The sequence below is a fragment of the Corvus hawaiiensis genome, chromosome 11 (assembly GCF_020740725.1).
Source record: "Corvus hawaiiensis isolate bCorHaw1 chromosome 11, bCorHaw1.pri.cur, whole genome shotgun sequence".
Taxonomy (NCBI): domain Eukaryota; kingdom Metazoa; phylum Chordata; class Aves; order Passeriformes; family Corvidae; genus Corvus; species Corvus hawaiiensis.
This window is the reverse complement of record NC_063223.1, coordinates 14,287,945-14,304,197: the sequence shown is the minus strand read 5'-3', so window position 1 is coordinate 14,304,197 and position 16,253 is coordinate 14,287,945. Positions and strand designations below refer to the sequence as shown.

General features: G+C 42.1%; 1 protein-coding gene across 1 annotated transcript; it reads right to left on the bottom strand.

The window, feature by feature from the left end:
- Window positions 1-3,373: 3,373 nt before the first annotated feature.
- Window positions 3,374-15,546, bottom strand: SEC61A1 (SEC61 translocon subunit alpha 1). Its single transcript, XM_048315836.1, has 12 exons — window positions 15,460-15,546; window positions 14,142-14,209; window positions 13,408-13,473; window positions 13,240-13,318; window positions 12,280-12,411; window positions 10,799-10,908; window positions 10,449-10,602; window positions 9,474-9,634; window positions 8,635-8,832; window positions 8,135-8,326; window positions 6,467-6,543; window positions 3,374-5,703 (listed from the first exon to the last, which is right to left on the bottom strand). The coding sequence occupies exons 1-12, from the start codon at window positions 15,464-15,466 to the stop codon at window positions 5,517-5,519; spliced, it is 1,431 nt and encodes a 476-aa protein (XP_048171793.1). The 5' UTR covers window positions 15,467-15,546; the 3' UTR covers window positions 3,374-5,516.
- Between the last annotated feature and the right edge of the window lie 707 nt (window positions 15,547-16,253).

Below are 16,253 nucleotides of genomic sequence, written 5' to 3'. Positions count from 1 at the left end.
ACTTTGTACAGTGCAAAGGAAACAAGAGGTCAGGCTGGGATGCCAAGGTTAAACAAATCATTGATTTCTATAGCACACAGGTATTCTGGGCTTGTCTGGCAGGGGAGATCCAGCAGGCAGCTGCCCCTCTGCATTTTAAGCACCATCCCCAGCCACACAACACACTCACAATTTGTTGTCAGCAGTCTTCAAAATCCTGGAGCTCAAAAGCATTTTCAGATAGTGATTTAGGTATAGGCATATCATAGCACCACATCCCAGCTTCACAAGGGTACATCCCCTCACTGCCTTGGCTCCTGCACTGCTGCTTCCCACAATTCCTTGACGGCCTCTCACCACACTCCCACCAGTTACTCTCTGCAGCTGAGCTCTGCAATCCCAAATCATTCTGTAAGTGACCACATTTGTGGTCACAGGGAGCCCTTGCTCTACCTCCATTAGGCATAGCTCTGCAGCCCTAGGGAATCCAGCAGCAACAATTTCACGTTCTTGCATGGCCAAAAGATAAAGCTATTTAAACAAAAATAAAAGTCACACTTGTATAGTGAAGTTAATCAGGCAAAATGTTCTGCTCACTGTACCCTGTTCCCATATGTCTGGACCTGCATTTTTCTTTTGTAAATCTTCATACCACAGGTATAAAGATGAGACACATCAGAGATGTAAGACCATCAGAGAGCTTCAGACACGCTGGAGATTAAAGTGGATAATACTCATCTGAGATTTCAGATAGCTAATATTCCCCAGCAGTGCTCACACCATTTTTGGAACCATCCACTGTAGCCTTAATATCTAAGAAGGGGAATCTGGGATTTTATATATGTGCCATGTATCCTGATTTTCTTCAAAGCAATATAAAAATATCTTGAAACAGCTTCTTAAAAATATGTATCCTAGCTGTTCTATTTGTTCCCTCTGTTTTAAGCTCCCAGGTATTCCTATTTCTGAAAAATTGGCCTGGTCTTCTTGTTCCCCAGCAAGAAATATCTCTGACCTTGACGGCCCCCTCTGCGATGACAAAGTGTATCATGTTTGTGCTTGTTCAGTCTCCAGCCCCTGTGATACAGCTGCCAAAGCAGGTGCCAAGTGTCACGGTATTTCCTTTCTGCCAAGTGCTGCCAGCTTGGCTGGAACCACGCTGGCAATGGCCAGAGGATTGCTAGAACCTGGCCCACAGAAGAGTTTCAATTTTAGCAGATCCATCCAGGAGCATATTATAAACCAGCAGCTTAAAGTCTAGCTGACTAATTAGGTCCCCAGCTTAGAATATTGTTTCTGGTTTTAAATGCTTCTTTTTTGTCTTCTCTCCAATTCCATAGACTGTCTCACTCTAGGCTTAAGTGGCAGACGAAGACGCTCTAACAGCAACTGCCCCTTGACTCCCAGCATGCTTGAAATATATTAGAAAATATTATAAATATTATAAATGCTCTAAAAGATTATTTTCAGCCTTTCAGCTTAAAACAACATCAATCCTGGCCCCAGCTCTAGGAAACACAAATAAATGTTGGCAAACTCTGCTCCGAACTTTTTACACTGTACGACGCCCATCGGCATCGCAGCGAAGGCAAAGAAAGGACACACATTTGGAAGAGCTTTGATCCGCCTTTCCCTGGTCCCGAGTGCCGTGCTTGACTCGCAGGGTAACATTGCCACCCGGCGGGCAGAGGCTCCCGGGCCGGGCTCGGAGCTTCGGGAGGCTCGGAGGAGCCGAGGAGCCGCTCCGGAGCCCCCGGCGCTGTTCCAGCAGCCGCACGCCCGTCCCTGCCGCGGCTCAATCCCCACCTTTGGGGGCAGGAGGCCGCCGAAAGCTGCGGGATCGTGGCGGAAGCCTGGCGGAGGAGCGGCGGGGAAGGGGAGCTGAGGGACAGCCAAGGCGCACACCGGGTACAGCAGAGGTGTCCCGGTGTCCCTCCCTGCCCAGAGCCCTCTTGTCCACTGGCGGAAACACCGCGCAGCACGCACGGAGCTGCAGGGAGGCACCCGGGCTGCGGGAAGCGCTGGAGCACGCAGCCGGCACTCGGCAACACCTCGGCAGCAGGCCTGGGATCCAGGCTGCGGGGGCTGGCCGAGGACCCGGCAGTGTCACACCGCATCCGTGAGCAAACAGCGCACAGGAACCTCGGGGACTCCCCACAGCAGTGGGAAAACTGAGGGCCACCTAGAGCTTGTTACTCCTTGCGAGAGGACAGTCAGGGAAAGCAGTTACTGGGCCACTCCTCTTCCTCCTTTACCAAAAGCTGGCGGCGAAACCTGTTTCACAAATAAGTCTGCTTACAGTATGGGACAGGGTTATCCCCAAAAGAAATCAAGGGAGCACAGTCATGAAACGTTTAGAGTAAAGCAACAACCTTTACAGTTGAAGCCAAAAGGAATTAATTTATTTTTAAATATAAAAATCCAACAACAAAATGTTTCAGAGATTAGGAAAAAAAGTCCATTTGTTTGCCATCTCAAAATTATATGGAAATAGGCCCTAGGAATAAGTGAACTAGAATGAACCAGACGATTTTCAAAGGCTTTATGAATAATGACAAAAGGGACAAAATTATAATACCCAGCACTTAAATGCTACAGAAGCTTTCATATGAAACCTGCAGGGCAGAAGAAAAGGCTATGCCAAGAATTTTGCACGAACACCACCAGCAGAAAGATGATGTCAGATGTTGCCCTGGTGTTGGTCTCTCACCCAGCTCTCTTGCATATAACTCCTCATATCTAGTGCCCTCAATTATTTCTGTGATCGTATGTCTGATGACAATATTCCTACAGCAACCACAGTCATCAGTGCAAGTTTCCTGGTGAAAAATAAAACAGCAAGGAAGAAATCAGGCTGCTCTTTAGAATGACTTCATACACGACCGAAAGTGTGGCTGAACTTCCTGCATCCAGTACTATACAGTATTTTAAGTAAATTTGCTTTCAGGTACTGGGCTATTTCTGTTCAGGAGGAAGGCAAAATTTTCCCTTACTCTAAGTTTAAAAACTCAGAGGGCAAAAACAGTATCGGGAATATCATCAGCTTTGAGTTTTGCTGTTCCAATTATCGTGCTACAAAAAGACTGGCACTGTATCGCTCATGAAAACAGTTTTTGCTAAACTGATGCATCACTACCCCACTCACTCTCTATTTACTTGTGCAGTGCCATTAGAATTGCAACTCAAAAAAGAAAAGCTTAGGGGAATGGTCAAGGTTCAGTTATTTTGGGAACCCACTACTGAGAGACCTTGAAGCAAATACAGTTTGTCTTGATTTCACACTGATGGTCTGATCAGGTGTTTTGAGGGTATCACTTTCTCAGTCTCACAGGTGGGCAAGGTTATTCTACAAGTGTTAGAACTGTAACAGTATCCAAGCACCAAAAGCCAAGCACTAGCTCCAAAGATGTACTTTATTTAATTATAAAGCAGATTTTTTAGGCATTATTTCTTTTTGTGAACATCCACTGTATGGCTAGCAGATCCTGCTTTGAGGACAGAGCTTTTTGATAACAAAGATTTACCACTAGACAACAAAAATACAAATGCACAGAACAAGTGCTGCTTAGACACCAAAGAGCAAATGGTCTAAACTGCAACCAGTTCAAACAAATGATATGACCAAAAATACAAGTACAGCTCCAGCCCAGCCAGAGCTGCATGCACAGAAGTGGACTCTTTTGTATCAAAATAAAGTTCGCATTGGGCTTCCTGGAAAAACAACCCAAAAAAATCCCCAAAGCAGAACCGTATCAGAACCCTTTCCCTCTCCTTTTAATGCCACTTTTTAACTGTCCCCATTTCATATCACAGTTGTGCTGTGGTGCACTAGTACTTTATGAAAAACACAAAAATGATTGAAGGTAGTGTGACATCATACTGAATGGCTGACAGCAATCATTTCATGGATACTTCATCCCAGTTCTTTTATTCCTTTTCCATTCGTGATCCTCACCCCAGGTGTTTGACTTTCATTGATAGGTGCATCTCATTCCACATTTGCAGATTTCCCATGTGTTTGGTATCTGAGCTCAGGGTATTAACAAGGGCTTCTGGATGTCATCTGTGCTCCCTGGGTGTGTAACAGTCCCACCACTCCAGCAGGAACAGTGACTCACATACTGTCTGCCCAACATGCAAAAATGCACAGAAGGCATATTGAGGCAGTGTAAAGGAAAGTTCCAGCATTAAAACTCCTCGTTCTGGTTTCCATGTTGTCCAATACTGATTGAGGAAAAGTGTATTTACAAACTTGTACACAAATATTTGCATTTGGTCCTAGGCACCTAATTAGTACTGACAACCTAAATTAAAATGGAAAATTAAGTTTTATTCTGGGTCCATTACAGCCTTAACTGTAACCTCTCCAATTTGAAGGTGTGATCTTCAAAAAAGGAATCCCAATACCTTCTGAAAGAGTATTTTCCTATGTGCCACTCAAATCTGTGAGATTATAGGATGGAAAAGTCTTCTACATAAGCCCCTTAGTGGAGTTATCTGACAAGGGTCTCGTATCTAGATCTAGAGGAACAGACAAGTAACATCCATTCTTCCCACTCTTTTGTGGTAATGAGACTCAAAATTCACTAGATATGACTAATCAGATAACATCCTGATTGCTACGAGACCAGAATTCATTATCAAGGAGGGAAACTTCGCCCTAGCAAAGAGCACAAGCAGATTTGCATCTAAGCAGCCACCACACTCATTCCTTTCAGCCACCATTACAACTAGAAGTACAGCCACCAATGGCAATAAAAACTAATTAGAAGGTTTTACAAAGTCAGTTTAACCAAGTTTCAAAGTAGCAACTCTTAGGCACAGGTTTGGCAGAATCTAGATTTACCTGAGTTTTCTGCTTGTGGAGGAGAGGTGGTGGGAAAGGACACACTCTTTTCTTACATAGAAACCTGACAACAGTCTCAAGCCAATACTCAACATCTGACAAAGTCTAGTGCAGTAATTACAAGACAACGCATTTAGAATTAATCATTTAGTAAAAAGAAACAACTGCCTTTCAAATCTGCCATACTGAAAAAAAAACCCAAACACATGAACCACTGTTTGTGCTTACAACTGTAATTATGGAACTTGAGCATCAGATGGAGAGATTTTTCTCACCATTACTGCAAAGGAGCTGCAAAAACGAGTTAAATGGAAAAAAATCCCTTGCAAATATTTATTTAACAAACGTTACTTAAAACCTGTAAAGGCTTCCGGTTACTAAATGTGAAAGGGGCCCAAAAAATTTTCAGGAGTCATTGAATTAAATCCAAGTCAAAAAGCTGACTCTCCTAACACACAATTAAAAAACAATTTTCTTAAAAAAATTTTTTTGCACATCTTCCTCATCAATTTATAAAATGCAAACAGTATGCTAGAAAAGTTTGAACGTAAGGGAATGTACTTTGGAAACATTATTAAAATATGTGTTTCTATAGAATGACACTATCAAGTTTATGATACTTCTTTTCACCTGACTGGCTACACTTTGAGAATGTCCCTCCTCTCTTTCCTGGGTCCATGAGAAGCTAAGGTTAGAAAAGAAGAGCTCCCATACTGCCAACTTCACTCTGTTCCTTTACAAAAATTTCGAAGTACTGATAAATGATGGTGACAGCGAGCAGAATTCCAGTTCCAGAGCCAATTGCCCCAAGGAAGTCTGCCAGCACAGAGAGGGCACCGATACAGAGCCCACCAAAGGCAGCAGCTGTAGGGATGTACCTGTAAAACATGAAAAGAGAACAGAAAAGGGGCATTACAGTTTGCTCAGGATAGTGACAAAAAAAGTCAGTGGCAGAATACTCTCTTCTCTTGTAAGGAACACACAATAAATGCCAGTACACTGGGCAAGGAAATAAAAAGCTCAACCTGACTGGAGGAGAAAAAAATGCTACACTAAGAGGAGAAGGTATTACAGTCCACCATGCAATTATGAGCAAATATTGAACTTATGGCTACTGGCTCATCAAGTCACCTGTAGATGACTGGAATCCAAAGTTTCAATAACATTTCTATAACACAAAGGTCCTATCCTGAAATCTGAAAACCTAGAGACATCAACCCCTGCCTACTTCTGCACCTAGGAGATTTAAATAAGTATTTGTTTTAGAAGCAAAGTCTGCATGAAAACAGTACTCAAGACACAAAAAATTACAGTAAGAAAATACTTCTGGGTCAGTTTGAAGTAGTAAAGTACACTGAAATGCTCATTATTAGCTACCTTGAGAAGAGTATATAAATGAAAAAATGTAATAGGAAAACAGAAGGTCCAGAATTTAAGGCAAATTCTTTAAATGCAAGGCAAAAATAAGCTGTACTGTACAAGTCTTCCACTAATGAGGTAATGTTCTATGTCTCGTGCATTTAACATCAAAGCTGAAAGAATATCTGTGTTCTAGGATCTAGAAAATGGAAGTCAAAGCAAACTTTGCCATGTATTTGCCCACAACACTTTGCATGAACAGCCAGTGAATGTGTAGCTCACCTGTTGAGTTCATGTACCATTGAAGTTTCTCTGTGCCCTCGCATTACCATTTGCTGTTCTTTCAATTGCTTGGCAACCTGTACAGAATCAAGGAATGGAGCAAGTTTAGTGTCATTTACCAAGGCCATGGAATGCAGTACTGTGGGAAAGCAGAAGCAAGACAGTGCAGTAAATGGTGGAGGAGTTGGGCACTTTTTGTATTGTTTTGGTTTTTACATTACTCATCTGAGTTAAAAATATCCAGTATTTTAACTTCAGATAAGTTACAGTCACAGGCACTCTTCTACCTGTCAATTACACAAAGCTTTTTGGATAATTCTAGTCCTACTGAGAAAAGGAAAATTTGGATACTGGTAGGCTCTCATACACATAATTCAATCTGTGTTTTGCCATCTACCTTTCTCCTGATGAGGGTCTAGTAGATGTTGCAGAACCATTCCTTGAAGTGTCCATTCTGTTTCAGTTTCCTGCATTCAGTTGAGTCAACTATTTATTTGTGAGCCACACTAGAAACTACACTTAGAATCCCTTCTTGGAACATTACTCTTAAACTGGATTTCTGCAGTTGCACAGGCCTACAGCAGAGCCCTGCAAACACTTTACTAACAACTGTGGGTAGCAAACTCCAGCAGGAGAACATGAAGGTGCTCATCACTGACTCCATGCACTGAGAAAACACACTTTCACATGATTATGCTGCCAGTTCTCCACTACACAATGAACATATAAGTAATGATTTATCAACTTTTATTTCTGACCTTTATTTACATGAACTTAAAATAATTTTACTTAGTACCAGGAAAAAGTATTAAAGTGTTAAAAACTGTTTGTTGGTTTACTCTGAAATAAAAACCTGACTGTACATGGCTGTGAGTGCCTCCCTGCATGCCTGACAAGCAGCAAGATGCAAGTCCAAAACAAGAGTGCTCACACTGCTACAGTAACTGTGCAACTATATATTTGTTAAAGAATGGATTAAACCATTCCACATGGCTGCCAAACTTCACTTCCCATCCAAAACCACAAAATACAAACATACCACAATGACAGCTATTTTCTGTCTTGTTTTCCAATTCCAATTTCAGGATGATATAGTTCCCGAATATTAAATATCCTGTGGCAAATGGAATTTTTGAGAAGCTAGGCTCAAGTACATCAATGCACTGCACTATTTTCTCCATTATCAGTGCTCTCAACTTAAAAATAACAACCTCTAGTTAATTTTCTCACAAAGGAAGCTCAGAGCTCTCTATGTCAGGAATGGCTGTCTGAGCTTTATCTGCAAGATTTTCAGTGGCAACTGCCTTGCACACAGTGCACCTGTCACATGGAACTGAAAGAGTTTCTACCTCTCCTGTTATCTTTCCTGCTCTCACACTCATCAGATGTTATGTGTTCTAAATTTCCTAATTCCAATGAAAGCAATTATTTAAGTTTTGATATTTTTTTGAAAAAGCAGTAAAAGAAAACAGAGGAAAAAATTACCCCCATTCTGTCTCAATCTTTCCCAATAGCAAAAAAGACACAGTCCCTGTTTACACAAACAATGAATATTACCAACAACATTACCAGCAGAACAGCTTTTCCAGAAGGAAGTCAGTCTTATTCTTACAACAACCCATCTGTTTTCATCAAATATGCTTACATAATTTGTCATTTTAAACTTACATCTTTGGCAGAGGAGCCAGAGACTTCAATCCATGTCTTAGAGAAGAAAGCACAGGAGCCCAACATAAATACAATATAAACAACTGCATGTACAGGGTCTTCCAACACTGAAGAAAAGGACTCTGGAGGTGACAGATAATAACAGAGTCCACCAACTGGATAAGCACGAGCAGGGCCTCCAGATGATGTGTCCTGGAAGAAGGAAGCAAGCAGTCAGTCACCAACCCTCTCACTATTTCTTGCCCATTAATCCAAGTCTTAGAAAAGTTTGTATCACCTTTGTGTCACTTTGCATCATTACTACTGCAGCAGCACACACATTTACATTCCTCACAGCAGGTCTAATATGCTACCATTAATTCAAACAAATTACTAATTTAGGAGTTTCAGTGTGCATGACCACTTATCAAAGTGTCCTAAAAATCAGGGACTATCTCTTCAACCCCACATTTCAATGGTGCCCTTGTAAAGATGTATGCAAGATGAGAAGGAATACTCACAGACCAGGTGCCCAGCAGGCTGACCAGTAAGTTGCCACTGAAGCGGGCAGAAAGCATCTGGGAGATGACATACAAGTTTGACACCAGGGCAGACTGGAGAATAATGGGAATGTTGGAAGTGTAGAACAACTTGATAGGGTAGGTGTTGTACTGGCCTCGGTAGCGAGCAGATTTGATAGGAAGATCCACTCTGAAGCCCTGAAAAGTTTTCAAGAGAAAGTCCCCCATTACATCTGAACATGAACCCATACCAGAGATCATAAACTGCAAGGCCTTGAGAGCAACAGAAGAAAGCTGCAATCATTCTGTGCAACTACAAATACTCTGCCCAGAGGGCTCCTCATGAGAACCCTTCTGCAAAGGGTCTGCAAGCCTGCAGGGCTGTCTAAGCACACACACACAAGAAGGTATGAAAGACTTAGACATCAGAAGAAATCTGAAGCTTCAAGGGGACTGAACAAAGCATCCAGGAACAGAAACATTAAAACTTCCTATATTCTTCAGAAACAAAACAGTATGAGATGCACAGGTCTAAAGACTTGAAAGTATTTCCCAGTAAAAAGCAATAGCATTTGGGTTAGACAATATCACATGCACACATACATCTGGAGCATTTTTGTTTGGTTTTTTGTTTCTTTTTTCAGAGACTAAAGTAAGTCTCAAGTCTTCTGTGTGACTACAGTAAGTGTGGAAACTGATTAAGAGAAGGCAATGTATAATGAACGTCCAGATGCTGCAGGTACAAAAATGAGTCTTGTGAATATATCACTTCCTGTAGAAGGAAGCAGATTTCAGATCTACTTCCATATAGTTTTACAACCCTCATTATTCCAACTGACCTGGAAATAAATGACAATTGCAAAGACAAAGATGGTGGCAATCAGATTCATGAGGTTGGGAAGATTCTGACGGTAAAAGGCCTCACGAAGAGCTCGGACTTTGTCCGTGCGAGTAGCCAGAAGATGGAACAGAGCAATGATGGCTCCCTCAAATTCCATGCCTTGGAAAGGAGAAGAAAAAACAGGTTAGGTGAGTTGTGAGTATCTCCAAGCTTCAGTGCTTTGTCCCATTAAGCATACTTCTGAACCACAGGATTCAGAATGGGAGTTCTCTGAGTCTTCTGCATCTTGAGCGTGCTCTCAGGCTTTTACACTGTCACCCTTCATACCAGCTATGTTATTGCCAAGATTTTTTTTAAAATCCCCTTGTAGTGGCCTAGAAACTAAATCATAACCCAACATGGGATAGTTTTATTGGTCTCTAGAAACATTGACAAGCACCAAGTTCTTTCTTCCCTCCTCCTTATCAAAAAGTTTACAGGGAAGCATCAGGCTTTCTAGTGTCAGTCATGGTGAGACACAAGTTACTGTTTGAATTACAGCAAATGGCATAACCTCACTTCTGTTTTCTACTGTACAGTGGCAAACAAGATCACCTCCAGTGGAGTTTGGAGAATAAGATCTTTAGGGCAAAGTGTAAAAAAGGCAAGGAGCAGAAAGAAACAGCTAATATTTGGTCAGTAAGTTGGGCAGCAACCATAATACAATGGCAGTCTACCACTGCTGACTTTTAATGAAGGCACTGTAAGAAATTCAAGTTCAGTAAATATCTTGTGAGATACTACAAATTGAGAAAAAAATGTCTTTGTGCTTGCACTTTGCAAAGCAGCACTTGCTGCATTAGCAAGAGTCACTCCACAGCCAAGACAGTAGTAACAGCATTTGGCATTAAGAGTGGGGAAAAAAAAAAAAAAAAAAAAAAAGTTGCATTTTTGTACAAACTATTGGTAAAGAAAACAGACTGTGCCACATTACCTCGCCCTGTGTTCACTGTGGTGGGACTGAATGCTTTCCACACAATAGTCTCACAGATATTGGTAGCAATGAAGAGAGAGATGCCAGAACCAAGACCATATCCTTTCTGGAGCAGCTCATCTAAGAGCAGAACTATCAAACCAGCAACAAAAAGCTAGTAAAAAAAGAAATACAGCGTTAGTTCCATGTCTTTTCCATTTTGTTAAAAAAATGTGCATTAAAAGATTAGACTATATATGAAGCAGCAGGTATACTTGGGCCTTTTTTCTCTGCATGTGGGACAGCCTGTCCATAAGGCTGATTTTTTGACCCTTTCAGGGGAAGAGTAAGTAGAGAAGACTAGAAATTACCTGGATTGTGATAAGCAAGCAGATACCAGCACCCATCTCAGATGGGTCTCCATACATTCCAGTCATTACATACACAATAGACTGTCCAATGGTAATGATCATTCCAAACACTACAGAATAAAAAGAAAAAAGTATGTATTTGTCCTGGGTATTTATATCAGTGGGCAATTAGAGAAATAGAAATCACTTCTTTGTAGAGAATCTTGGTTTCAGCTGAGATGGCGTTAATTTTCTTTGCAGTAGCTGGTACAGTGCTGTGGTTTGGGTTTTGCATGAGAATAATGCTGGTAACCGGCTGATGTTTTAGTTGTTGCTCAGAAGTGCTTACCCCAAGTCAAGGACTTCTCAGTGTCCCATGCTCTGCCAGCCAGCAGGTGCACAAGAAGCTGGGAGAGAGGATGGCCAGGACAGCTGGCCCTAAGTGGCCACAGGGATATTCCATACCATGGAATGTCAGGCTCAGCACATAAACTCGGGGGGGTGGCCAGGAGGGGCTGATCACTGCTCAGGAACTGGCTGGACATCGGCCAGCAGGTGGTGAGCACTGTATTGTGCATCGCTTGTTTCCCTGAGGTTTTATTTCTCTCTCTCCTTCTTGTTACAGTTGTTATTGTTATTATTATTTTTTACTTTCTATCAGTTATTGAACTGTTTTTATCTCAACCCACGAGTTTTCCTATTTTTTTTTCTGATTCTCCTCTCCTTCCCACAGGAGGGAGAGTGAGCAAGTGTCCCATGTGACACTGAGTTGCCAGATGGGGTTAAACCACAACACTTGGGAAGGAATACGTAACTCAGGGGATGTTTAAATTCAAGAGCAAGTTAACTCTGCTGTCTGAAATCTGGCACTGGAAATAGAAATACACACAGATAGTTCAGAAACAAACGCACTTAGAAGCAGGTGGGTTTGGTTACCAAAGACTGCTTTAGATACTGAAAACTCTGATGGTGTTAAGATATTACAAGCAATTTATGATTTTTTTCCAGTACACATATCAGTAAGTAGTGTACAGCATCAAATAGCTACAAAACACTCAGTTTTTTCTAGAAGTCATTATCAACTGACCACAGAGACCCCTTACTGATGAGAAAGACCCATGCCTGGAACTGCAAGGTATAAACAGCTACAACCAACATCTTAATCACTATGAAATACTTAGATTAACACTGACCATCACAGTTCAAAAGTTGAGTCCCCACAGTCTCTACATTGCTTCACTTATCTGGAGAGATTACAGCAGCAATGCCAATTGCACTGATACTTTTCCTTTTCACACCTTTTTGAAGCTTAACAGCCAACAAGGCAGAGAGCTGCCAGTAAAAGACTGATGAAATACAAGTATCTGCAGCAGAACACGAACACAGAGCACGACAGAAACCCACAAGTCCAACTCAACCATTCATCCCACGGTAAATTCCCACCTTCCACTGTTAGGGTGAGATACTCTAACCACCAGTGCTTTACATGAGCTGTTACTCACATTTCTGGGCTCCGTTGAAGAGAGCTCTGTCCTTCGGGGTGTCACCAACTTCAATTATCTTAGCACCTGCCAAGAGCTGCATGATGAGCCCTGAAGTGACAATGGGTGAAATGCCCAGCTCCATCAACGTTCCTGCCAGACACAGGAAGAACAGAGAAGTTCAAAATTAGTTTTTATCAACCTTTACATCACAATGGAGAAGACCTAAAACTTGAAACCTCCATAAATGTAAAAGTTCTCAATAACAACAGAAGCTTGTTAGCAGTCAGTTTGATATGTAGTACTCCTCAGTACCTCAAAAATACTATGTTCATTGAAAAAGACTTTTGCTGTCAAGAACAGATTTACTCTGCATAAAACAAAGTATGATACAAACTGATAGCCCAAATGATATGGAATGATAAAGTGAATTCAGGAAACTGTCACCATTCTTAATTCATAGCTGCATTAGAAAACCTCCTCAAGAAACAGAAATTTATATAAACTATCATGAATTTTAACCTTCATAACTGCATTGGAAAGCCTCTACAAGAAACTGAAATTTATATAAATTACTATGCATTTCAATATTCTCTGTGACAGAGTCAAAGATGTCACCCAGGAAACCACAGCACTCAAGGAATATGATTTGAAACACAAATCACAAACTTTGAACATTGCAACAGCAGCAATGCAGGTAACTAAGAACTGTCTCTTCCCTAACCATTTCCCTCAAAAAAAAAAAAAGCTCAGTTTTTGTACATATAATAGAGTGAACACGGTCAGCCATAAACTCATTTTGTCCAGAAAGTTGTGCCTTTCCCAATGCCACACTAGTTTATGACTTTACGTAATACAGAAAAATTACTTTTCATTCTCTACTTCTGTTTTTTTCTTCATTAAAATGGACTGCAACGAAAGTCCAAAAGCATTTTGATTCAAGGTAAAAAAAAAAATGCCCTCCTGAAAGACTGACCATACCTCTGTTTGATGCCAAAATCACTCTCATCCAGTAGAAAGGATCTGCTGAGTCTGATGACATAATGCCAAACAAGGGGATCTGCATTTCCAACCAAGAGATTAAATTAGAGACTTCACAGCATGCTTTAAACATTTCAGCTCTTCCTTAAAAAAGGGAAGGAAACATACCTGGCAGCATACTAAGAAGATGAAGAGTGTGATAGCTGTCCATAGTACCTTTTCCTTAAACTGAATCTAAAGGGAAAAAAACACAAACCCAAAACCCAACAATAGATGATAAAGCTGTCAAGATAACAAGACCTAGTCCATCAAGCAAACTTTCATAGTAGCACATTTGATTTTCTTGTGAAGGGACAAAGTACAGAACATCCTAAAGAAAATAACCTACTGTTCATCCCTTTTATCCCAGATAAGACCAAGGAACGCTACAAAGCTTCATTCAAAATTTAATCCAAATAAACAAGCTTATGTCAATGCAAGGTAATTCTAGTACTTCCACAGAAATGAGTCTTACATTTTCATGAGAAAGAGCTTATGATGAGAAAAAAACAATATTAGAGAGCAGCTTATCTCAGCAAATAATCTTAGATTAGATCTTATGAAGCAGAGACTTTCAAGCTGTTGTTATAACTTACTCTAGTTTACACTTCAATCTGAAGTGCCTTCAACATCTCACCCTGCACTGCTGTGACATAACACAACCAAATCTGCACAACTGCATTTATTCTTGTACAGCCACATCTACAGGATGAGATGCACCACGCATGCACTCCATTAAAAACAACTGTGCCTAAAACTGCCATTCTCCCAACAGGGAAGAAACCCCAAAACCCAAAAATGCCAACTCTAAACATTTTATAGCACACAAATACAAACCTAGGAAGAAAATTTTATTAACTTACCTTCCGTTCTGGCTTTTGAATTTCAGGCAAGATAACACAGAAGGGCTTGATTACTTCAAGAAATTTTACTGCACAGAAATAAGTTAAAAGACAAAGTGAACACACAGATACATCAAACACTGGGAAAAGCTCAAGCTGAATTGAATTTGGACATGTACTCTATATAATAAAAGTCCCAGTTTTGGGGAATTTTTGGTTGGTTAGTTGGGGGGAGTGTTTTGTGTTATTAAATTCTTATCTGTTCTAAATACACAGAGATGCAGCTAGCACATTTTAAGTACAGTATGGACTGGGAACAGAATTAAAGAAAGTCAAGTGTTTTCCCATTTCAATGAGAAGGTTGACAGCACCAAAAAAACCTCTGTCGTTGCTTTACAGGAGTTTATCAATACCCTTGAGCTTTTACTTCATGGTAGTCTCTCCCCAGCCTGATATATGAGAAAAAAGTGCTGTGGGTATTGTATATATATCACTTTTGGGCTCTACAGTTTAAGAATTCCTACACACTTTTGGGCCATACAGCTTAATAACTCCTACCCACACAATTCAGAAGCATCAATTCAAGTTAGTCTACAGAACACCTCACGCCATGATCCCCTTCTAGCCAAAAAGATGCATCCTTAGACCAGAAATCTGTCTTAAAATAAGCATATAATGAAGAGGGGATTTGCAAAGTCACAAGTTCTCCCATAAACAGAGAGCTCTGAAGCTGAAGAAGAGTTAATTCTAAAGGCAAATATAAGGTAGCGCTTGTATTTTGGACTGATTTGAACCAAGAAGAGCACAACAGTGCAGAACTGAAACTACTGGTGCCTTTCCACCTCTTCAGGGAAGGCTGCAGCTTCAGCGGCAACTTAGTAACGCTTTAAGAGCAGCCCACAAAGAGATTTCTTAATTTCAAACGATTCTGTCTGAACAGTTACACTGGACCGCGATATTCAATTTAAAGCAAACCAAGGGTGTCTCCAACATCTACACTAATACACCAATCGACTAAGACGCTTTCCAAGCAGCTTGTCCTCGAGGTACGGGATCCTGCAGACTCCCACTGACCGGATCACTCCGGGCTGCAGACAGAGTTTGTAGCTCCCTCTGACAATGTCTCTGGAAGGGTCATCACATCCCGCCCCCCCCCCCGCCCCGGTACCGCGCCCGGCACCCTCAGCCTGGCGGGGCCGGGCGGGGCGCCCGGCACGGGGCACACAGCACCGGTTCCTTCGCCGGGATAAGCTGCCACCCACGGGAACAGCGCTTTCCCGGCCGGAGGGGAGAAGCAAGAACTCAGCAGGGGCTAAATCGGGGGGTTCCCGGTACTCACTGCCCATGGCGGCGCCGGCGGAGCAGCAGCGAGCGGCGGCCGCGAAGGGAGGGACACGTCAGGCTCCGAGCGCGGCCGCCCCCTTCCGCTTCCTGCCACGCGCCGCGTCCGCCGCCGCCGCCGCCGCGCATGCGCCGGGCCCGGGCTGTGCACCCCTTCGCCTACAACTCCCATTGTGCTCTGCGGTCAGAGCGAACGGTATCCTCCATGGCGCGGGTGACGCGACGGCGCGCCGCTTGCTGGGAGTTGTAGTCCTGCGCCCCCCGCCATCTTGGTGCGGTACGGCACTCGCACCTGTGTCAGGTTGTGTGGAGGAACGCGTGTTTTAGCTACCAGAAAGTGTAGCGCTGGTTTAAAAATATTTCAGCTGATAAATACATAAATAAGCACTTAGAATTTTTTTTTTTTCTGGTTGTATGTTTTTGTATGGGATGTTGTAGGCCTTGGTCTGCAGAAAGAACCTCCTTGCACCTGCCACAAAACACGAGTGTCACGCATCAGATGGCAGAAAGAGTGGCTGTGTCCAAATGGCTCAGCTGCCTTTGGCCATTTAGAAGTGACGTGTGTACGTAGTTCTCTGGACTCTCTGTGGTCAATGGAGATACAAGTGAAGAAATACTCTGCTTACATTACATCTCTGGAGAAATTACTCTGCTTATCTCACACATGTTTTCAGATGAGATGAATCATCCTCCAGAGGTATTTATCTCTATTTATAATAGAGGGAACTAAGGTGACAACTTCAGCCTAGATACCTGCATTTTAGGTGTCTGGTGTCAGTGTCCCGCAGTCCC